The following is a 24,917-nucleotide window of genomic DNA, read 5'->3' on the forward strand; positions in this document are numbered from 1 at the left end:
ACGAGAATTTGTTCTCCTTTTAAGCACACACAGACTGTACTAATTCCCATTTTTGGTTGGTGGAGCCTCTTCAGAGCATGTTAGGGGCAAAGGACTTTCTTCCTTGATCCCAGGATAAGGTCAGAATGAAAATAACAGTCTTAAATGACCCCAGCTCCTTCACGCCACCTCCAACTCCTCATTCAAAGGGGTGCTTTGGGTGGCAGGTGGAGTTATAATTAGAGATTAGAAAAAAAAAAAAGCCATCTCAGCAGCTGTTGCTCCTGTTTGTTCCCAGCTATGGCTGTCACCAGTGGGCAAACTGGCATAAATAGGCCTTCGCAAGTGGAAAGTCATTTAACTCCTGTCCTTGTCACACTCCCAGTCCTCTCAGTGGCCAGAGAACAGAAAGAAAATCTGACTGTGCATGCGTGGAGGGTGAGCCGAGGGTACAGCCCCAACCCGAAGAAGGCACCTCTGCAGGGGGAGCCTGCAGCCTGTCTTTCCTGTCGGAGACGCCGGACACTCCAACCCAAACAAATAGGTTAGTGCGCAGAGTAAACCTATGCATTTTAGCTCTGACCTCTTGTCGATGTGATCTGGGTTTTTCTGACAGAGCTGTAATGGAAGGGTGACTGTTAATGGAGAGTTATTTGAGGACTCATTTAAGACTCTGGTGCATATGATAACAAATTATGAAATTGGGCTTAATTTATGTTCCTCTCCCAATTTTGCTGTACTCCTATTAAACAAATAGACGAGATGAAGATGGAACAGTGGAACTGCTTTTCTAACCTGAGTCCCACAAAAAAAGTAATGGCACTTACTTTTGCCAAAAAATCCTGTTTTCTTTGTTAAAAATCAGTCATGTTGAAGGCTTAGGTTGGTGATTACAAAAAATACAGCTTCAGAATATAGTTTCAAAATTTCACATTTTTTTGTGTTTTTTTTAGGGAATTTAGGTAAATGGGAATTAGATTGTTTCTTTACATCTGAATAAAGACAGAAGAGGTCCTTATTGATGGTAAAATGTGTGCCATGTGGTACTATGTATATAAAAAATCTGCTATCGGATTTATTAGTTATGTCTAGTACAGTTCTACCTAAAAACTTCATAATTTCAGTCTAAACAGCTCTGTAAAATCCTCCACATAGATCCTTTCCAAAGCAAAAGGTTTCAAAGAAATTTCATTTTCTGTGTGCTACATGTCAGAGCTGTAGAGCAGGATTTCCAAATAAAGACCAGCTTCAGGGCATCTTCTCAAAGCCTGAATGTTTAGTGTCTTGGTGAAAAGCAATGGAATTCCAGAGAACTCACTGAAAACTAGGATTTGGGGCCCAGTTCTCATCCTACTTACATCCATGGAACAGATCCAGGTGGAAAGAGTCCTAAATAATGGCCTCATTTTTTTCAGTTCCAAAGAGAAAGTGACCTAAGCATTTTACATGAGACTTTTCAGTGGGAAAATGCACCTTACTTAGAATCACCATGGCCTGATGTTTTTTCTACCTTTTGAAGTACACAGAGTGCACTCGGAGCTCCACTAAAGAGACAGTTAAATTAAAACCACCAAAAGTAACCCATCAATTAAATTCCCAAAGGGGCTTGCTTCTCCCGATTTCTAAGAGAGCCATAACTTCCTTGAAGGAAATTTAAAGGCGAAATAAATGCCTATTTACATACTTTAGCAAATAAGACCCAAACTGATTTGGGTTTGACTATTGATTTTGAAACTATCAATGAGAAACTGAGAGAGTAGTATTGAAACATATGCATTACCATATGTAGAACTGGATAGCCAGTGGAAATTTACTGTATGATGCAAGGAGTGCTCAAATCCAATGCTTTGTGACAACCTAGAGGGGTGGGATGGGGTGGAGGTGGGAGGGAGGTTCAAGACGGAGGGGACACATATATACCTATGGCTGATTCATATTGATACAACACAATGTTGTAAAGCAATTATCCTCCAATTTAAAATAATTAAACTTTAAAAAACAGCAAAAAAAGAAAATATCAATTAACATAACATATATCAATACCTTAAATCTTCCCATGGATGCAGAAAATATATGATAGATGATATTACAATATATTTCATATATCTTTTTTAGTCATTCAAATATTTATTGAGTGATAGTCATATAATCCCGAAATAATATTTAGACATGAGGGCAAGCTGAAGACATCTAATATTACTTTTTCCAGAACTATTTTCCTCCCCTTTTCTACTAAAAGATTTAGTACTGAGGTCGTGGTTATCTCCAAATTGTTCAAGCTAAGAAAGGCAAATTAGTCAACAAGACTAACTCATTGCTGACTAGGATTTCTTTGAGATACAGATTTATGCTCTGTCTTAAACATCGCTTTTTACTTGTGTTTTGTCTTCTTGCTCTTCTAGAAAAACAAACAAACAAACAAACTATCCAAGATGACTGTCACTTACTCCAGTAAAGTAGCAAATGCAACTTTTTTTGGATTTCATAGGTTACTCCTCAAGTGGAGAGGCAGCATCTACAAACTATTGTACAGGGAATTTATTGTTTTTGCTGTACTTTACACAGCAATAAGTTTGATGTACAGGTACTGTCCTTTGCATGTGTTCTTAAATGGCCATCAAATAGCGTATATGAGTACAGTCTCAAAAATCCAAGTCCTTTGGTTGCCTCTGACTTTTGCATTATGTAATCTCCTCCTTTGCATGATTTTCTGTCACCTTCTTCTCCCTGAGACTGAGTATCGGCCTGGCGTGCTGCGATTCATGGGGTCGCAAAGAGTCGGACACGACTGAGCAACTGAAGTGAACTGAACTGAACTGAACTGAACCATTTTTGAGATGTTAAATGGACTCTAACCCATCATGCTTAGGTGGCTCCCATTCCAGCCCCACTTTAACTGGTCGTGATGAAGTATTATTTGTGCTTCAGGAATTTTGCTCCAGGCAAAAAATGAAAGATTTATACCTAGATCCTTACTAAGTGATGATTTTTACCATTCAAAATCATTATTTTTGCCTCTCTGGATGATATCATTCGTAGTTTGAGTTTATGATTTGACCGCTTGCAGCGACTACTTACATAATTAACACTTTCATAAATAGTGCATATGAGGCAACTTTCCTTCCTTTTTCCTGGAATAACCAAATCTTATCTAAGATGGTGCCCCAAACTTACCAATATCTCAATTAAAGAAAAAGGCTAAAAATGAATTTATTTTTGCATTATCTTCAAAGTTGAAGGCACATTATATTCACAAAAGATGTTTATTCTTTATAACATCACAAACTTTGCCTGTCAGATTGACAGGTAATTTGAGCAACATTACGTCCATGAAATACTTTTATGACTAAAAATTATAGTCTTAATAAAATTTTATCAGTATTATAAATGGGAAGCTCTGTGAGTTCTTTTAATTAATATTGATTGCATAATTTCTTCTCAGGGAGAAGTTAAAACTTAAAATAGAAAAGTTAAAGGTTTTTGAGGCTGTATTTCCACCTTTTCTGTGCTTATCAGTTTGTTCTTTCCCTTCTGCATACCATGAACAAATTTGCATGTCATTGCTCTCGCCTGAATTCTTCCTTACAGTGACAGGACCCCATGTGAAGAAGAGGGAAGTTAATTTGACTGGTCAATAATGACCAAAAGTGAACAGTTACTTTGCTATATATCAAAACTACTGTTCCAAAAAAATGCATATATTGGTATACATTTTGGCAAAATATCTTTAAAAGGGAAGTTTTATTAAAAACCTCTAATGATTTTTTGAATACATCCTCTAAATACAGTATTATTTTGACAATTTATTTATATGTCATCCAATCCTTCACAATATCAAATGGTGGAAGACACATGACGTTTCAGGATAATTGTCTCATTCGTTTATTTTTACTAATGTGTATTTATTGCTGCTACTGCTGCTTAGAATAGAATAGCTCTTAGAACAGTTGCATCATAGCCAGAGATGCTCCACTGGGCCTTAATTTTGGTTCCAATGTCTTATTTATTTCCCACAAAACTGTATGCACATATTTTTTATAAAGACCAAAAAGCACTTGTGTTTATAACAACCATTAGTTCAAGCCATTTTTCATTCTTTAAATTCCAAATGTAAAAGCTTATTAAAATAGATCCTTTTATCTTGATCAAAGCTCTATGAAGAACTACAGGCTGAATCTGTTGAGAAAGTCAGACAGACCTGTAGACAAATGTAGACATAGTTTCATTCTCATATCCACTAACAATGCTAAAGTTTTTTAATCCCATTATAAGCAAATAGTTATGCTTGACAAAAAATCATAAGATAGAACCCGAATTCACTAGTTTGATTACCTCTCTTTGTATTTTGGGATACATTTGACAAAATACTTGCTGTAGTACCTTCTAGCTAATAAAATTTCTATGTATCTATTAGCTTAATATTTTTTCCTTTGGCCAATTATTAATAGTAACAACCACTTTATTATTGACTATGACATTATACACTAAGTGGTTTTATATATCATGTATTCTTTAATCCTCCTAACATCCCTGATACACAGGTATTATTATTATTATCCTCATTTACAAATGAGAAAACTGAGACTCAGAGAGATTTAAAAATATGCTCAAAATCCAGATCTGTAAGTGGCAGATCTGCTTCTCAAACATGGCTCTGTAAGGCTCTATGGTCCGTGCTCTCCACATTTAATTCTCTCTGACCAATTCAATTTGAGTACCGGAAACCAATCTGGCTGTAACTTGTCATCAGCCTCACCTTGAGAGGCCTATCCACCAGGTGATGCCTTGCCTGTCATCTTTTCTTGACTGTAGAATTTCTGACATTCCCTCCAAAGCTAAGGCTGCGCCCTCAGCTTTGGGCACTCCAAGCCCACCCTGAATCCCACACACATTCTCAGCACCAGCTCCAGGCTCTTCACCAGCAGTCTGATTGGTGGCTCACTGTCACCTCATTATCCCTCCGCTTCCTTCCTCAAAGCTCTATTGACCCAAATAGGCCTCTGACATATGCCATAGTGTTTCCAAGGGAGTCCTGATTCTTTTGGAACAGGTGCATTCATTCATTTATTCAAATTCATCTGCTTTCTTTCCGGATTTTGATCATTATTATTAGCCTGCCTTGAGATATCTCTTCTGATTCTGAATCTCCCCCTTGAAACATAAATATCAATAATAGCTTTATTAAATGCATTCATGTTTACCAATACCAGAAAGTGGGTTTCTGTCAGATCTATAATATAAATTTTGATATTTTTATACTATAGAAATAAAAACTCACCACACATAATAATAAAAATTTCACTTCTAACTGTTGAACCTGTGTTGTTGTTTTATATTTTAAATAACTCTAGGCTTTAAAATAAACAGTTATAACATCCCTTGAGGTAGAACACACATAACCAAGAATGTACTGAGTAGAATATTCATGAGAAAGTAAGATCAAGATGTCAGATCCAGGGTTATTATTCAATAATTACTTAGTAAGCATATTCCAATAATAAACATAATTAAGACATTCTTTTTTAAGTACATATGTTTAATAATTGGATAATGGACTCCTTTATGAAGTATTTTGCTCCAAATCCCATGCATTGATCATATAAAAATTTTAAAATATAAAACATTCAAAATAAAATGGATTACTGTGTCCCACTGTCTAATGACCAATAACATTTATGTACTAAAAACATCAGTACTTAAAATGTTCAGCAGTTAAAAAGCTTTTGAGATATATCAGCTTAGGTATAAAAGGAAAAGCTACTGCTCCTTTAAAAAAAAACCAAGATTATTTTTGCTTAATTGTTTGCAGTGAATGTCACTTGCAAAGCAGGTGCAGAAGTATAATATCATAAAGGGCTGTGCATTTTATTTTTGCTCCAGATTGTTACTTACAGGAGCCCAAAAACGTTTCTTTGAAAAATTATCAATTTACTGTGACAGATATGCTGAACAAATTCCAGTAACCTTTGTGCTTGGTAAGTATAGGTCACACGCAGCATGCAGCCACACAGCTGTCTCCGCAACAGTGACACCAGTGACTCTGCATGGGAGTGTTTCCAAGCTGAGAGGCATGCCTGAAAAGTCAACGCTTGCAGTAGAACCAGAATCATCCATAAGGTTTACCTTCAAGACTGCTTTTGCTAAGTTAACACCCAACAAGTTTGAGGTAATGATCTGCTCTTGGACAATTAAGCTTTCTCTTCACTAACTCTCCACTTTTTGCCATCAATATGTGAGTTCTAATATCCACTTACTGAATGTTATGCCATTGCCAGGCACAAATTACTTTTTTTTTTTTTCTGGAGGGAAAAATCATAAGATATGGTAACTAAATGTTTTTACACCCTGATCTCTAAAAAAGGCTGAAATTCTGCTAAAAGCATCAGTGTCAACAACGTGTCTTCGGTAAGAAACTGCTTTACAGTTTCCTCTTACTCTGCAGGCTTTTATGTTACTCTAGTAGTGAATCGATGGTGGAACCAGTTTGTGAATCTGCCCTGGCCAGACAGGCTGATGTTTCTCATCTCCAGCACTGTTCATGGAAGTGACGAGCATGGGCGCCTGCTCAGGAGGACGCTGATGCGCTATGTCAATCTCACCTCCCTGCTCATTTTCCGCTCAGTGAGCACAGCTGTGTACAAAAGGTTTCCAACGATGGACCACGTGGTTGAAGCAGGTATTGTGAATTACTCTTCCTTCCATGGCGCTCCTCTCAACCTTCAAATTTCCTCTGAAAATATCTTTTATTCATTGATTCATTCATTCAAGAAACATTTACTAAATACCTACCCTGTGCCAGAAACAGTCCTAAGAGGCAAAAAATGAATAAGCCATCATTCCTGCCCTCAAGAGGTTTACTTGGGGGGCAGAGCAAAGGAAACAGCAATCAGTCAACCTCATATTAAGTTGCCAACAGTCATAATATAGTAATATTATATTACAATCTATAATATAATAATTATCCTATTCCATTTTCATATTTCATCCTATATCATTTTTAAAGAAATGTAAACCATCTGTAATATTATCTTACATTGTCTAGCACTTTATAGCTTATGCACTTTCACAAACATTATTTCGTTTGGACCTCAATAAAACCATGAGAGATTCAGAGAGGATATGACCTGCCCTGGATCACATTGCTCATTAAAGGGAGAGTCAAATTTTCAATTAAGACTCAGAACTCCTAATTTAATACTTTTCCCCAAACATAGCAGATTCTGATAGGAAATAGCAACGTGGGTTTTCATCTACACAGACTCTAAGTGGCAGTGAAAGGCAGCTTCAGTGGAGGTCTGTTGTCTTTTCTGTTCCTCAGAGTAGATTTAGTTTTGTACCTGGGCTCCAGGACACAGGATGCTGAGAACAAATCACATTTGAAGGATGGTTCTCTTTGCAGTTAATATTTAGCAGAGAAGCTGTTAAATCAGCCTTCAAGGGGATAAGGATTAAATGAGATCATTGTTGGCATGTACAGAATAAAAATGGGTTGTTGTGCTGAGTTGTCTTTGATCGATCTGAGAGTATGTTGGAATGTATAAATGAATATATAGTAAACACAGGAACCATGAGATGATTTTGCCTTTATGTTGAGTACAGTCTCAAATTAGCTTTCATTATCCAGTCTCTTTTTCTGAAATGTCCTTGACAATACATAGAGAGATGTATATATATTTTCAGAGTAGCATTTTCGCTTGTTTTGGGAGGTTTGGGAAGTTTTTGTTTGATTTGGTTTTGTCTTTTCGGATGACAATATAGTGACCAAGAACACAGAGTAAGAGTTCAACCCCTTCTCTACCCTTTACCAGCCTCATGACCTTGTCTAAGTCACTTTACCTTTCTAATGCTTCAGTTTCCTCATCCGTAAAATGAGGTTATAGTGATTTTGTAAAACCCTCTGATCTCATTTACCTCCCAGCTTGTTGTGAGGATTAAATAAGATAATATGTGCAGTGTCTAGAAGCTTACTTGGCACAGGGTATGACATGTATTCTTGCTTTTAAGAATGAAATCATCTAGTGAAAGGCATAACACAGGCCTTGGATCATTTTAGAAGGAAGAATCATTTGATGTGACATCCCAGGTCTTCCTGATCATCTATGACCAGGAGGCTGTGCAAGTCAAGATGGAAATAAGGAAGGAACGTAGAGGCTGTTGTGAGGGGTACAGAGCAAGCTGTGAGAAAGTAATGAGTCAAAAGGAGTCAGTTACAGAGTCAGATGAAGGGTATAAATGACCACTTGATGGTCATTCTGAATGACCACTTGAAAATGCCACTTGATAGGTTAATTTTCTTACTCTAATATCTAAAGCATAGAATGAGATAAGAATTTCGACCTCTGGAAAAAGTTCTAAAACAAATGAGAAAGATTTGGCTGATTCCAAAAGGATGAGTGAGAGCTAAAGTTTACTCAGATGGATAAAGGTGTCTCTAGTCCTGGCGCATCCTTGGAAAGAAGAGGGCACATTCTGACAGGAATCGGGACTCCAGGTCCAATTCTCAGAGCAGATCTCCTCCTCTAACCCTAACCCTAACCCTAACCCTAACCCTAACCCTAACCTTAATACCTTCATATTAACAGCAAGTGGGGAGGTGTCAGGGCAGCTGGCAGTGGAGCCCCTTCTGGGACCCCAAGTCAGACGTGAGCTCAACAAGGCCTGAGTTGTTCTCAGGTCTGAGGGGCAAGTAGAAATTGTGAGATGAGTGGGAGAATGATGATTAACAATGTGAATTCTTTTCTTTTAGGTGCACTTTTCATAACATCAATGCTCACTCATTACCAAACTTACACAGATGCCTATTTTGGCTACTTGCATCCACCCTCTCCCCCTTTCCAAGACATTCAGAATACTCCAATACTTCTTTCTCTCCAACCACCAGGACCCCAACCATTCCAAGGGCATATGAAATCATTTGCTCCTTGATGTGCATTTAAACAAGTATGTCTCAAGGTATGATCTGCAGACCCATGGGCCCTTTACACCTTGAATAACTTGAGTTGTTTATTTAAAATGCAAACCTCTGGCCCCTGCCTCAGACCTACTGAATCAGAACCACGGAAGGCCTGGGAAATCTGCATTTAAACATGTTTTTGTGCTGCTTTGTTTATGCACTGGAGTTTGAGAAGTTCTGAATCTTTTCTGAGATGCTCATTCTTTAATCCTTTTTCTCACCCCTGGGGTAAAAAGCTTTGGCATTCACCAACTAATTCATTACTAAACACAAAGCTGTAACAGTTAATAAAAGGGTGAATTCAAGGTTTCGACCATGCTAGAGGCTCCAGAATTTGTAGGGTGGCTTCCGGCAGCAGTTTGCTCAGAGCCCATCATCTAGGGCAGTGGTCCCCAACCTTTTTGGCACCAGGGACCGGTTTCATGGAAGATAATTTTTCCATGGACTGATGGGGTGGGGGGTGCTTCGAGGTGTTTCAAGCTCATTACATTTATTGTTCACTTTATTTCTGTGATTACTACATTGTGATATATAATGAAATAATTATACAGCTCACCATTTTGCAGAAACTGACAGGAGGCAGAGCTCAGGCAGTAACACGAGCGATGAAGGTGCTATACAGATGAAGTTTCACTCACTCCCTTGCCGCTCAGCTCCTGCTGTACAGTCCGGTCCCTAACAGGCCACAGGCCAGTACCAGTCCATCACTAGGAGGTTGGGGACCCCTGATCTAGGGGACCTGAATTAGACCTGCCTGGACACAACAAGCATCATTCTCACTTTGGGTTTTTGGTCAGTTTGTGTGAAGAGTCTGAAGAAGGAAGAGAAGTGAGGGAGATAGGAGGGGGGCTAAAGCCTTTGCAAGTGCACTCTGGGGTCATAACTAATTCTCTCAGTGTAAAGGTCTCTACTACTCTTTTTCACTCACAAGCGTTTTCTCAAAAGGCAGAAAAAAGGGTGGTGGATCAGCACGTGCCCACAGAAACACCAGATTTACGCATTACGTGGTGGGGCGAAGGTTCTGCCTTCCAAGCTGGGGCAGATGCTTCGGAGATAGGGTCCTTCCTGGCTGCCCCACTGCCACCCACGTGGGGGGCAGCCTCTCTGTCAGTTGGGGGAACAGACTTACCGGACCTCCTGCTCGTTTCCCTAACAGAGAGGGCTGACTCAGTCTGCACGTGGCGTTGGCTTCCAGGCTCTCCCAACCAGGCACATGTCTCCTCCTCTCTGTCCTTGGCCTGTGCCAACATTTCTGGGAAGAACAGGAAGTTCAGGCATGGCAGAAAATGTTTGGCAGGTGCCCTGAGCACAGAGCCAGGGCACCTGCTCTGCCTGAGAGCAGAGAGGGCTGGTAATAGAAACGGGGGCCCCTAAGGAGAGGGGACAGAGCGGGGGGGCAATGTTGGGGGCACAAAAGCCTCAGTGGACTTCTCACATAAAGCCACCTGTCAGGGAAGTAAATGTTCTCGAACTTAAATCAGTATTGCTAAAACTACAGGTCCTAAGATACCACCCCTAGCAATTCAGTAGGTCTAGGAATGAGCATATATAACAAGCTTCTGGAGACTTTGAGGCAAGGGCGGGGGGGGCGGGGCGGGCGGTCTTTGGATCACACTCTGAGAAACAGTGGACTTTAGGGCAATGGCAGTTTCCTTCCATCCTCTTTGTATTGCTTCAGGGAGGGTCCCTGTCACAAAGATTCAGGACTAGCAGGAGAAAAAGAGGGAGAGGGTGGAGAGAATGAAGATCAGCATTTTCTTCTGAAGCATCTGGCTTCACTAGAGCTGATTGTTGAAGCAGTCTGAGCGCAGGTTGGAAAAGAATTTCCAGATAGGGTATTTTAGAAGACTGAATTTATTGAGTACAAAGGACTGAGGTAGTAAGGGGCACTGCACAGACAGCAGGCTGACTTCCTGACAGACCAGGAAGAGCTGACACAAGGGGGAGCGGAGTGAGAGATGCTGTTAGAGCAGCGTACCAGCTTGAGGGACAGCAGACCTTATGTGGGCTTGTGGCCAGTTTTTATGATCTCAGGACAAAGAAAATTCCTATGAAAGAGGTGGTCATTGGTCGGGGGTCTTTTGGGTCTCCCTCTTGCCTCATATGGAGCTGGGAGCTAGCCAGTTAGGGACAGAATGGCTCATGACAAACAGGATGGCCCATGCCAATGGTTGGCATGGCGCTTAGCAGATTCTGGAAATATTACCCTAAGACCCCAGCCAGGGGCTCCACACTCGTGGACTAGGTCATTCACCTGCTGGTCCCTGAGCGTTCCTTGCTGTTAAGTTGGACACTCAAGTTACATTATTCCAGGAAATTAGAAGAATCATTATTCTGGGAAGTACATAAACTTTGATGTTACAGGTTACATTTCCCAAATTATAAATTAAAAGTTCTTTATGCTCCCATGAAAATAGAAATATAGCAATCAAATGCAAAAAAAAAAGTGTTTATTATGCCAAAAGTTCCCTGCACTGGTCCGTTTTCAAACATTTATTTGCCAGAGGAGCTGCAACCCAGGAGCTCCTGTTATTTTCCCTCTTGGCTGCAAACCTACCCTGGAAAATTCCAGTCATTTCAACCACCTGCCCTGGAAGATGTCACTCATTCCAAGTCAAGTCAGTGGCTCAATTCCAGATCCTTGCCAATTTAAGTGATGGCCTTAATTGGGTTTATGTTACGGTGAGACTGAATCAAAACATTTTATCTGGAGTTTCAGAGTGATCAGGAGAAGAAAACATTTCCCTTCATAACTCCTCACCAGAAGCATAAAAATAGGGAAAGGGAAATGGTCTACGTTCCTCTAAAAGAAACAGTGCTAAATCTGTTTGCTAAATCTGTCATGCGTTTGCTCATTTAACAAAGATTTATTGAGTGGGTACAGCACACTGGGGCTTCCCAGGTGGTACTATTGGTAAAGAAGCCGCCTGCCAATGCAAGCAGGAGCTGCAGATTCAACCCTGGGTCGGGAAGAGCCCCTGGTGAAGGGCATGGAAACCCACTCCAGTATTCTTGCCTGGAGAATTCCATGGACTGAGCAGCCTGGCAGGCTACTGTCCACAGGGTCACAAAGAGTCAGCCACAACTGAAGCTACTTAGCATGTATGCCAGGCATTGTGCTGAGCTCTGGAGCACAGCTGAAAGTGTAGATATGGTCCCTGTCCTCAACTGTCAGTAAAGATTACTACAAATCTTTTCTTCTATGAATCATTTTCAGAAAGAAGCACAGATATATTTACAGTTGAAATTCACATCACTGCATTGCATTTAGGTTTCTCTGAAAAAGTGTCCTTCTGTGCATGGTAGCCTGTAATGATGGTTAAAAGACAGTAAAATTTAGGGAAAGGACACTTAACTGTTTTCTCAAAGGCCTGGAATCTTAACATGAAGTTCCTTGAGCTTCTGCTCTGATGAGAGAGAGCCTGTGGACATCCCATCAGAAGTTTTAGCAACATGTATAGTTAACAGGCATAAATACAATCGAGTAAGCTCCCAATTATCAAATGACTGCTGAGATAAAAGTTCTAACTCTAGAGGCACTGACTGGAAGGCCAGCCCCACACTCAGATCATTTAGTCTGTGATCTTCTCCCACTAAGTAAAATAGACTAGATTTTGTGTAATGTTGACTTTCTGCCCTGTGGTCTGCTGTTCACATTTACCTGGATGCATTCTGTGGTGCTGGGGCTCCCTGGTCTCTCTGAAATTTCCCACTGTTCTGTGCTACAGGAGACATGATCAAGGGGACAGTGGTATTCACAGCTGTGCCAGTTTTTACTCCGTTGGCTGAACTTTAACAGTTTGAGTCAGTTATGCCTATAGTCTCACATGATGAGCCCAGGACAGTCTGAATGTCATCTTGTGAGTGAAACTTGACTCGCCTATGCACACTGGATCTACATGGGACAGAAAGAGCACACATCCTTGAATTAATGCCATGGATGGGCAGTCTTGGCTCAGTGTTTGAAGCCTCCCACAGCTCTATTTGGGCTTCCTTTGTGGCTTAGCTGGTAAAGAATTGGCCTGCAATGTGGGAGACCTGGGTTGGGAAGATCCCCTGGAGAAGGGAAAGGCTACCTACTCCAGTTTTCTGGCCTGGAGAATTCCGTGGACTGTATAAGAGTCAGACACGACTGAGCGACTTTTAATTTTCACAGCTCTGTTTTAGGAGTTATATCAAGGCTCATCAATCAGTGCCTCTCAAAGGATGACTATTCAATGAATTATCAAGGATACTTATTTAAATTACATCTTCCCAGACAGCACTCTTGCCTGGAAAATCCCATGGACGGAGGAGCCTGGTAGGCTGCAGTCCATCAGGTTGCTAAGAGTCGGACACGACTGAGTGATTTCACTGTCACTTTCCACTTTCATGCATTGCAGAAGGAAATGGCAACCCACTCCAGTGTTCTTGCCTGGAGAATCCCAAGGATGGGGAAGCCCGGTGGGCTGCCGTCTATGGGGTCGCACAGAGTCGGACACGACTGAAGCGACTTAGCAGCAGCAGCAGCAGACAGCCTTTGAATCTGACTCTCCGGGGTTTGGGACCCAGAAATCCACTTCTAAACAAGCTCCCCAGAAGCACTATGTTTGACCCAGACTATTTCTGAAAGAGATGGGAATACCAGACCACCTGACCTGCCTCTTGAGAAACCTATATGCAGGTCAGGAAGCAACAGTTAGAACTGGACATGGAACAACAGACTGGTTCCAAATAGGAAAAGGAGTACATCAAGGCTATATATTGTCACCCTGTTTATTTAGCTTATATGCAGAGTACATCATGAGGAACGCTGGGCTGGAAGAAGCACAAGCTGAAATCAAGATTGCCGGGAGAAATATCAATAACCTCAGATATGCAGATGACACCACCCTTATGGCAGAAAGTGAAGAGCAACTAAAGCGCCTCTTGATGAAAGTGAAAGAGGAGAGTGAAAAAGTTGGCTTAAAGCTCAACATTGAGAAAACAAAGATCATGACATCTGGTCCCATCACTCCATGGGAAATAGATGGGGAAACAGTGGAAACAGTGTCAGACTATTTTTTGGGGCTCCAAAATCACTGCAGATGGTGACTGCAGCCATGAAATTAAAAGACGCTTACTCCTTGGAAGGAAAGTTATGACCAACCTAGATAGCATATTAAAAAGCAGAGATATTACTTTGCCAACAAAGGTCCATCTAGTCAAGGCTATGGTTTTTCCACTGGTCACGTATGGATGTGAGAGTTGGCCTGTGAAGAAGGCTGAACGCTGAAGAATTGATGCGTTTTAACTGCGGTGTTGGAGAAGACTCTTGAGAGTCCCTTGGACTGCAAAGAGATCCAACCAGTCCATCCTAAAGGAGATCAGTCCTGGGTGTTCATTGGAGGGACTGATGTTAAAGCTGAAACTCCAGTACTTTGGCCACCTCATGAGAAGAGTTGACTTATTGGAAAAGACTGTGATGCTGGGAGGGATTGGGGGCAGGAGGGGAAGGGGACAACAGAGGATGAGATGGCTGGATGGCATCACCGACTCAATGGACATGAGTCTGAGTGAACTCCATGAGCTGGTGATGGCCAGAGAGGCCTGGCGTGCCGCGATTCTTAGGGTCGCAAAGAGTCGGACACGACTGAGCAGCTGAACAGAACTGAAGGATGCCAAAATGTCCAGCTTGCTGTGTGATTCTGCACTAGGTGCAGTTGTTCTCAAACTTTGTTATGACAGAATCACTAGGGATCTTTTAAAAATACTGATGCCTGGCTCACATCCCCAGATATTAACATTCAATAGGTATACAGTGTAACCTGGGCATTGGGAGTTTTTAAAACTCCCTAGACCATTCTACTGTGCAGCAAAGTCTTGCGCCAGAGCACATCTATTAACTCCTCCAACTTTATCTGCAAATTGTTTCAGAGCAGTTTACCCAGCACAAATGGAATTCTGGGCCACCTGGACAGGCGAGGAGTTAAGAGCACTGATTTTGTGAATGGTATTTCCAGTGAGTCATGTGTAGAAGGCAGTGAGCTACCAAATAGGATACTAATTTAGAGACAGGAATATGTTTTTCTCACATTAGGAAAACAGAGGAGTTTCTGTCTGTGTTCAGCATTGCTACCCCAGAAACTGACTTTACTCAACCATATCCTATCTCAAGCTTTTCAAATTGTGGGTTGTAACTTATTCTTGGGTTCTTAAATCATTTTAATGGCTTGGAGCCAGCATTTTTATGGAATGGAATGGAACAGAGCAGAAAAATCAAGGGGCACCTCATCTAGAAAAGCCAATAATTGTTTTGGGATAGCTTTCTTTCTGTGGTTCATAGAGAAAAAAAAATATGTCTGAATACTGCCTTCCACAATGCATTCATACTGTGATTGCATCTCTCTCTCAGTCACATTTTGCCTTCTCTTGGTTATCCCAGTTGACAGGGATTTCTGAACTTCTACCATTGAATTTAAAGAACAGCTGCAGCTGAATCTGGTGGCTTCATTCCATTCATTTGGAAAGTACAGAGAGGAAAATGAATCAGGCTCATTGCAATGCTTCCGAAGAAGTCACCTCTCTGAGAACAGCTGAGATGCTGAATGCACAAGTTACTCTTTCAGAAAGAATTGGCAATAAACCCTGCTAAAAGTTTTGAGAAGCAGAGCTCTTAGCTCTTTTCTTAATAGAGCCTGATGGCCATGGTCTGCTTTAAAGGCAAAAGACATCTGCTTCAGCTGCAACCAAATCTGCAATTGCTGGAATATTGTTGATTAATGGACTTAATTGGTCCTTTGGTTTGAAAGCAATAAAATTTTGCCTTAAAGTAGCAGATCCTAGAGAAGGCGATGACACCCCACTCCAGTACTCTTGCCTGGCAAATCCCATGGACGGAGGAGCCTGGTAGGCTGCAGTCCATGGGGACACGAAGAGTCGGACACGACTGAGCAACTTCACTTTCACTTTTCACTTTCATGCATTGGAGAAGGAAATGGCAACCCACTCCAGTGTTCTTGCCTGGAGAATCCCAGGGATGGGGGAGCCTGGTGGGCTGCCGGCCATGGGGTAGCACAGAGTTGGACACGACTGAAGCGACTTAGCAGCAGCAGCAGCAGATTCTACTCCATCAAGCCACAATTCAAGTCACAAGAAAATACAAACGTGTGTGTGTGTGCATGCATGCTAAGTCATTTCAGTTGTGTCCTGTGGATTATAGCCCACCAGGCTCCTCTGTCCAAGGGATTCTTCAAGCAAGAATACTGGAGTGGGTTGCCATGCCCTCCCCCAGGGGATCTTCCCCACCCAGAGATCAAACCCATGTCTCTTGTGTCTACCTGCCTTGGCAGGCAGGTTCTTTACCACTAGTGCCACCTGGGAAGCCCCTGTGTGTGTGCATAATTGTATATCTATCCATATATATATTTTTTTTTACTCTGATTTGAAATATTAAAAAGTGTTTTTTGAGATAAGCAGTATGAAAATTGCTGAGCAGAGCTGAACTAGCCAGAAAACCAGAAGGAAAAGAGATAGCAAGAGAAATTCAAGCCAGATGCAATAGCAAGATAAAATAGCAATGTTAGGAGTGTGGATAGGGTCTGAGGAAATGTGGCATGAAGATAGATATGTGAAGGAGACAGGGTAATGTGAGGATCAGCCAACTGATGGTATTGCCAAACTGCACCAAATTGATACCTGTGGTGAACATAGCCTTAGAGATGAGGATAAAGACCACATTCTGAAAATATCATTGATCTCTAGTTAAAATGGTCTGAGGCACTGATGAGGATGGCATTCCATTTAATAACAAATGCTCTCTGAATTGATTTCACTAACAATCTAGACTTTTCTTTCAAAGGACCAGTAACTCAATTTCCAAAGATAGTGTTATTTTGTAGAAGATGTATAACCCTGTAGGAAATAATAAAAATTATTCTGCCTGTATACTCTTGGAGGACACATTAGTGTCCAGTTCATTTTTCACAGCACCTAGCAAAGTACTCAGTAAATTTGGACTGAACATTTAAAACCCCCTGCTTTCCTAACTCTACATGTCCCTTTTCAACCAATGGGTTTGCTACACGACAGGGATGGGGGGGAGCGGGGTACCTAACTCTTGCTTTAGTGTTTGCATTAAATAATTCCTCACTCTGCATATTTGCTTTCTGCTAAGAAGCCAAGAAAGGACTTGCCAGCACAATTTGATCCATACTCCTGAATAAAAAATAACCAGAGGTAAAGTTATTCTTTGGTCAAATGACAGAGATTTCAGCCAAGTATACAAATGCAGTCATTTTTGGAAGCTGCACTATAAATCCCAAGACTGTAACTGTTAGACAATTAATATGAAATGTCTGAGGATAGGCTTCCAGGGAAAGGGTGAAAGGTTGCAGTAGGTCTTTAAGCACAGAGCCAAGACAGGCCATCTAGTGACTTCTTATCATTAGATTTAATCATACCCTGCAAGTCTTTTAAAACAAAAACCCAAATGGATTATCTGGATCATGCAACAGCTTTGAAATGCTCTGAGAAACAAGACAGGAATTCTCGGGCTCGTTCTTACTTTTGACCACCAGAGAGAGTTCACTTCCCCTGGCATGGACAGACCTTTTCAAAGTTAATGTAAATAATCTGAGTATTATCGAAACTAGTGTCTTGTTGGTAAATACTCGGCTTGTAATTGTTGCTCTGTTTATTTCAAACTGACTTAACAGAATCTTCATTCAGTGAGGAAGTGATTTTTCAAGCGTCGCTGTAGTTCAGAATTTCCTGCAGAGATTTGTAAATGTGCAGCTGCCTGGACCCAGTTCATTAGCTCACTCAGGAAGATTTAAAAGCATGCTTACCCCTGGACCTTACTCTAGACCCATTGAATCAGCACCTCTGGGGATACGGCAAAAGCACTGGTATTTTCTAAAAGGCATTTGGGCTAAGACACAGGCACACGAGGCTGTAAGGTGCAACACTGGGTCAGGAATCTTGCCCTAATGGTCTCATGGACACAGATAGGAAGGAGAGGGTGGGATGAATTAAGAGGGCAGCATTGACTTATGTTAACTGCCACTAAGTCGCTTCAGTCGTGTCCGACTCTGTGCGAACCCAGACGGCAGCCCACTAGGCTCCTCTGTCTTTGTGATTCTCCAGGCAAGAACACTGGAGTGGGTTGCCATTTCCTTCTCCATATGTGTACTACACGTGTGAAATCGATGGGAAGCTGCTCGGCAGCACAGGGAGCTCAGCTCCGTGCTTCGTGACAGCAGCTTAAAACTCTGTTCCGAAGAAGACTAGCTGTGTAAAATATTGTACAAAGCTAACTAGAATGCAGCCATAAAAAGAACGATTCTGCTCTCCACATCTTAACAAAAAAATCTCCAAGATACAACTTGGAAAAAAGAAGCAAATGGCAGACATGTATGGAGTATAAAGTCATTTGTGTTTTTAAAAATTTGGCCTGTGTGAAATCTGTGACACTTCTCTGGAAATATACACAATAACCTGGTTGTAGTGATTTCCTTCAGGGAGGGAAACTGGCTGGTTGGGAAAATGAGACTTACTTTCCCCATTAATATTTCTTTAGCCTGTTAGGATTTTTGTGCCCACTGAACTACTCAATCGAATTTTAAAAAAAAAAAAAAGGTCAAGTATAAACAGTAAGCTTTTGAAGCATATATTTATATGAACAAAACTTTTTACATAGTAGACATTCCATGAATATTTGTTAATAAATAAACCTGCTACCTTATTATTGCTCTCCTATTATTCAAGTCTCTTCTTTCGTTGTGCAGGCGGTGGAGGGTGAGTAAAGTTTCACATAATATATTATGTGTTAGCACTTACTGAGTGTTATTTATGTGCAAAGTGTTATGTTAACCTCTTGACATATGTTCCTCGTCTCAGGTACTTCTACAACATCCTTGTGAAGTAGACATTATTATCTCTTTTACACATGAGAAAACTGAGGCTCAGAGAAGTCACTGCAAGCTGAAGCAAATTGTGTTATGCACACACACACATACACACATACATACACACACATACACACAGGGAGACACAAAATCAAAGAAACGCTTTTAAAGTATATGCAAAATGCTGTGGGGACTGTGAAGGTAATATGCTTTTCGCCCTCCCAAAGGGTCTTAGCAGGGGAAACATTTGTGTCTAACACGACCATAACCTGAGGCAAGAGAGAGCCCTGTGGTGATTTGAAGGGGAGGCAGAAGGAATCAAGGAAGGCTTCTCAGAGGAGAACCTGGTTACTTAGGTGTTTGAAAAGAAGCATCAGGAGGAAAAGTCATGTGAATCACCTGTTGGGCAAAACACTAAGTGCTTTGTATACATTACCACCTTTTATTCTTTAAATCTGAACAATTCTTTTTTTTTTACTTTATTTTACTTTACAATACTATATTGGTTTTGCCATACATTGACAAGAATCCACCACGGGTGTACATGCGTTCCCAAACATGAACCCCCCTCTCACCTCCCTCCCCAAAACATCTCTCTGGGTCATCACCTTGCACCAGCCCCAAGCATGCTATTTCCTGCATCGGACATAGACTGGCGATTCGATTCTTACATGATAGTGTACATGTTTCAATAAGTATTCCTGTTCTCAAATTTACCAAACCCTAAAGAAGAGGCATTCCCTTGATGTCCTAGTCCACATTTAATGTCCCCTTGCTTCCTATTGGCACTACGATCACACACACGCACGCAGGGTTATATATTGGTATATAAGGCAATGCATGTAAGCAGTCCTTACAGAGGTAAATAGTCCTTTTCTCTAAACAAGTAAAAACTACTTGAGACAGGAACCGCGTTATTTTTTATTTCTTGAATATCCCCCATTCTATGCTCACATGGTAGATGCTGAAATATTTAGGGTAATATATTAATGCTAAGGGGCTTCCCTGGTGGCTTAGATGGTAAAGAATCTACCTGCTATGCAGGAGACATAAGAGATGCCAGTTCAATCCCTGGGTCAGGAAGATCCCCTGGAGAAGGAAACGGCAACCCACTCCAGTATTCTTGCCTGGAGAATTCCATGAACAGAGGAGCCTGGCAGGCTACAATCTATGGGGTCACAAAAAGTAGGACACGACTGAGCAACTAAGACAAGCATTAATGCTAAATCAAGTCTGTATAACTTATCTCTTTTTATTTTGTGTAAAGGTTTTATGACAGCAGAGGAAAGAAAATTATTCGACCACCTCAAATCTCCTCATCTGAAATACTGGGTTCCATTCATCTGGTTTGGAAATCTTGCAGCTAAAGCCCGGAAGGAAGGTAGAATCAGAGACAGTGTTGATCTTCAATCACTGATGACTGTAAGTACTTTGCAAACATCAGTTAAAAGATATGACTCAGACACCAGCAGGGACTTGGATGTAAAAGGCTGGATCTGGACAAGTCTGCTTCGTTCAATCCTGGTTCCAAAGGAACCAGAAAGTCTGGGCAAGGATTAGAACCCTCAAATGCAAGAGGAGAATATAACACAGTTTTAACTGAGGTTCACTGGAGGTGGTTGCTTAGAGGCTGTTTTAAGCAGAAGTAGGCTTTGTAATATGGACTTCCCTGGTGGCTCAGACGGTAAAGAATCCACCTGCAATGCAGGAGATTCAGGTTCAACCCCTGGGTCAGGATGATCCCCTGGAGTAAGGAAATGGAAACCACTCCAGTATTCTTACCTGAAGAATTCCATGGATGGAGGAGCCTAGCGGGCTTCAGTCCATGGGGTCGAAAAGAACATGACATGACTGAAGTGACTTTGCAAAGTTAATCAGCTTTCCAGATGACCCAGGAAACACAGCTGTGTTTTCATTAAATGAAATAATCCTGAATGCATTTGAGAAACAAATTTATAGATGGGCTAGATAGATTTGTGCCATGACAGTCATTAGGCTAAAAAGAGCGAATGATTTTAAAATAGCTCCCAAACTAGCATATACTCTTTCTCAGTCTTAAATAATAACTTGTGTTCAGTAGTGAAAAAAGAAATCAATGGATCTCAATCCTTTCTGCTTTAACAGAGATAGATTTTCTATCAATAGAAGTATTCTAAAGTGTTCATTTGTTGGGGGGAAAGGCATAGATGTATTTAGGCTTTTTTCCAAGATCTTCAGTAAGCATGTTTTCAAAAGAGAGGAAACAAAAAATAATCTGCTCTCCACATAATTTAGAAATGATTTGTCTGAAATATTAACTACTGCATTTCCACCACCCCTTTGGGCCTATATATATATATAGTGGGAAATTATGAATTCAATAGAGTAGGGGATATTTCTATACCATCCTGATTTATCTTAATATACTTTTTAAGCTATAACTGTACTTATCCCTTTTGCGCATCATTGAATGATGTCAAAGCTTGTCATTTTCAAAATTTTCCTTTTGGAGTGGCCTTCAGAACCAATTTCTAGTCTTTTGAAGTCACGATCATTATTTTATAGGTGTATTTCTAAAAGCCACAGCCATATTCTGAACCCCAGTAAATGTTATTTACCATACCCGTCATCTTAGTAAATCATATTTTATCTATTTCTGGCTTAGGAAATGAACCGATTTCGCTCCTGGTGCAGCCTCTTATTTGGTTACGACTGGGTTGGGATTCCGCTGGTTTACACCCAGGTATCAAATCCTTGGCACGTGATTTTTTCTTTCCGTTGCCTACTTTGGCATGCTGGCTCTCTCGGGGCAGCCAGGGCTGTGCTCTCAGTAGGGTTTCTCTCTGTTTCAGGTGGTCACGCTGGCCGTCTACACCTTCTTCTTTGCCTGCCTGATCGGACGCCAGTTTTTGGATCCCACCAAAGGCTATGCGGGGCATGACTTAGATCTTTACATTCCGATCTTCACTCTCCTGCAATTCTTCTTCTATGCAGGATGGCTCAAGGTAGCCAACAGTCTCCATGCCTGAGACCCTCTCTACAGTCTAGGTCCTGTTCCAAACTCTGCACACTGATCCCTTACTGAATCACTCATTCATGAGTGACTCCAAGGTAGATTTAACATGTAATAGCTGAGATGTTACTATTTTTCAACCGGGAGTTCAAGCGGCAGGGACGTGGTGAGTCCTGTGCTGCAGAGATCTGAAGCAGCTCATTTATGCAAAGACGCTGCTCTTTTATGGCCACTGATTTTGCTAAGTCTTTGTGTGCTCTCACTAGGATTACAATAGTGTAATTAAGGTATTAAGTATACCTGCATTGATATTTTATACCACAACAAGCGACTAGGCAGAGTAAAAGAAAGTAAATAAGAAGTCTTGTATCTCAGACTTAAGCATGATTATTATATTTTTATCTTGCTTCTGGGCTTCCCAGGTGGCTCAGTGATAAAGAATCTACCTGCAATGCAGGAGATGTGGGTTCAATCTCTGGGTCAGGAAGATCCCCTGGAGAAGGGAATTGGCACCCCACTCCAGTATTCTTGCCTGGAGAATCCCATGGACAGAGGAGCCTGGTGGGCTACAGTTCATGGCTTGCAAAGAATCAGACACGATTGAGCGACTAAACAATCTTGGCTCTGCTCAACTCTAAATAGTTAGCTTCTATTCCCTGAAATCCCACTAGCTGCCCCACGACATTAAATGCATTCCATTTTCAAAACCAGAACTGAGACTCGAAGGAATTCATCGGAATCAAAACCAGAAACACCAGGATTAATGACAACATGTGGTTTGCCAGGAAATTAGAAGCAGGTCAGAGCAATGAAAAGAACTAGTCCGATCATCAGCATTAAATTTTATTTGTTCCCACCACCATCTCCCTTCACCCCAATGTATGTAACAATATCAGAAACCTAATTCTTCCCTCTCTTTAGTATGTGACAGAAAAAGGTCAAAGATGATGCCTTCTTTAAGGTAACTGAAATCTAAGGACAGTTTGAAGATAACTTTAATAAAGTAGAATTTCAAATGTCTGACCTTCCAAACAACCACATGTCGACATGCACATCCGGGTCTTCCATGTTGTTGCAGCCTTTTCCCTGCAGATGCCTTTACTTTCATTGGTTTGAATCTTAACCAGGAAAAAAATAAATATGTTGGCATTTCAAGTTACCCTCCAAAGAGTAAAGGCATTTCCTTTACAAATGGCAAAAACATTTTTAACCAGATGACAGTGAGTGGATTATTTTTACCCATTTAAGACGGAGAGCTAAAGAGACTAACAGCTCTCATTTCTCATTAGAGAAAAACTACACCCTACCTTTATAAACAGAAAATTGCCACAATTGGCCCAAACACTCTATCCTCAATCATTCTGGTCTTCTATTGTCCTTTTGCCTGAGTTGTGCTGAGCTTTATTCTTCACTTTGTGCCCATGTGAAGTGTTCAGCCAGGCTGGAAGGAACAGTCAGCAGTTCCTGCCTTCTGAAGTGCTCTCTAATATATTAACCTTCTTGGGACTTCCGTGGTGGTTCAGTGGTTAAGACTCCTGCTTACACTGCAAGGGACATGGGTTCGATCCCTGGTCAGGGAACTAAGATCCTGCATGCTGTGCGGAGTGGCCCACCAAAAAATTAACATTCTTTTCCTTTATAAAATATTTTTGAAGGCAAAATATGAAAAGAAAATCTTAGCTCCATTGAGAGATAGGCGACTCTAAGAGAAGGGAGTTTTCCCATCCAGTGGATTGTATCTCAATTTCTAAACAGCTGTTTTGTCTTGACCATTCTAATATTTATAAATATTGAAGTGTAGAAAACCCAACTTAACCTTATGGACAGTCTATTACTCAGTTATTTGCTAGAAACAGAGCCTCAAAGTGAGTAAAGGCTATCTTTGTGACAGTCAGTTAAAAATCATGGATATCATTTTGGTAGTTAAATGTAGACTGTAATACTATATGCAGGACTGATGTCAGAAAAGTGAAATTCTGGATGTAACAAAAGTATTTTCAGGATCCATCCCGTGGCCCATTTTATTTAAAGAAAACCCCAGGCAAAAATAGGCTTCCCAGGTTGGAATCCCTGGGTTGGGAAGATTCCCCTGGAGAAGGGCATGGCAACCTACTCCAGTATTCGTGCCTAGAGAATTCCATGGGCAGAGGAACCTGGAGGGCTGAAGTCCATAGGGTCACAAAGTGTCAGACATAACTGAAGCAACTTAGCACGCATGCTCGCACCAGGCAAGAAAGGGTAGACAACCTCTTGGAACTTGCATTGGCAGACTCTTCATGGATATTGCTGTGCAGCTGACTGATCCAGGCACCAGCCCTGCCAGGGCCGCCCCTTAGAACAGAGGGATATCCTTCCCTATCAGTGGTTCTCAACAATGGCCACACATTAAAATCTCTTGGGAGCTCTACTCATTACTGATGCCTGGTTCAGCTTCACACCCATTAAATCAGAATCTCTGGGGGAGGGACCTAGCCACCAATTTTCTTTAAAAGCTTTTCAGATAATTTTGATGTCCACTCAATGTAGAGAACAGATCTAAGTGATTAGACTTAAATCTTAAAAAATATATAGATAGATCTTTTTTACCAAGAAGTCTCAGCATCTAGGAACTCAACTAATCAATGGTGCTTTTATTTTCTACACTTGTAAGTTTTTCACATTTAAGCCCAATGTAAAACCACACACATGCGCAGGTGCGCGCGCGCGCACACACACACACACACACACACACACATCCAAATAATTTAAAAATCAAAGGGAATGAATCAAAAAGAAAAACGGGTGAGTCTCATTTGGCACATGAATCTCTCATCAAGAAGGCTATTCAGGGGCTTCCCTGGCAGTCCAGTGGTTTAGACTCTGCCTTTCCACTGCAGAGTGTGGAATGGGTTTGATCCCTGGTCGGGAACTAGGATCCCACAGCATGCAGTGCGGTCAAAAAAAAGTTGTTTTTACAAGAAGGCTGTTCAATTCAGGAGCATGGTAAGAACATCTAATACTGACCACCTATTAGAAGATATTTGATAAAAACCTATGTGACTTCTAAGTAACTTGCAGTAAATCCTTTAAGTTAAAACTAAGTAAGAAAAAGTCCAGCTTTATGACTTACTAGCGCTGACTCATTCAC

At 41.1% G+C, this 24,917-nt stretch overlaps 1 protein-coding gene across 11 annotated transcripts in view; it reads left to right on the forward strand.

The window, feature by feature from the left end:
* The first annotated feature begins 356 nt into the window (after positions 1–356).
* Positions 357–24,917, forward strand: part of BEST3 (bestrophin 3) — a 52,715-nt gene continuing 28,154 nt past the window's right edge. For 2 of the 11 annotated variants that reach the window (XM_052639750.1, XM_052639751.1), the window contains exons 1-5: positions 413–523; positions 2,382–2,563; positions 5,860–5,954; positions 6,422–6,655; positions 20,066–20,220. In XM_052639750.1, coding sequence (XP_052495710.1) covers positions 2,412–2,563; positions 5,860–5,954; positions 6,422–6,655; positions 20,066–20,220 — 636 coding nt within the window. In that variant the 5' untranslated portion in view covers positions 413–523; positions 2,382–2,411. Of the gene's footprint in view, positions 524–2,381; positions 2,564–5,859; positions 5,955–6,421; positions 6,656–20,065; positions 20,221–21,442; positions 21,521–21,629; positions 21,783–24,917 lie in introns of those variants that run through there. The other 9 variants (XM_052639756.1, XM_052639747.1, XM_052639748.1 and 6 more) reach the window with 9 other exon arrangements.

Source organism: Budorcas taxicolor, chromosome 5 (genome assembly GCF_023091745.1).
Source record: "Budorcas taxicolor isolate Tak-1 chromosome 5, Takin1.1, whole genome shotgun sequence".
In the NCBI taxonomy this organism is placed as follows: domain Eukaryota; kingdom Metazoa; phylum Chordata; class Mammalia; order Artiodactyla; family Bovidae; genus Budorcas; species Budorcas taxicolor.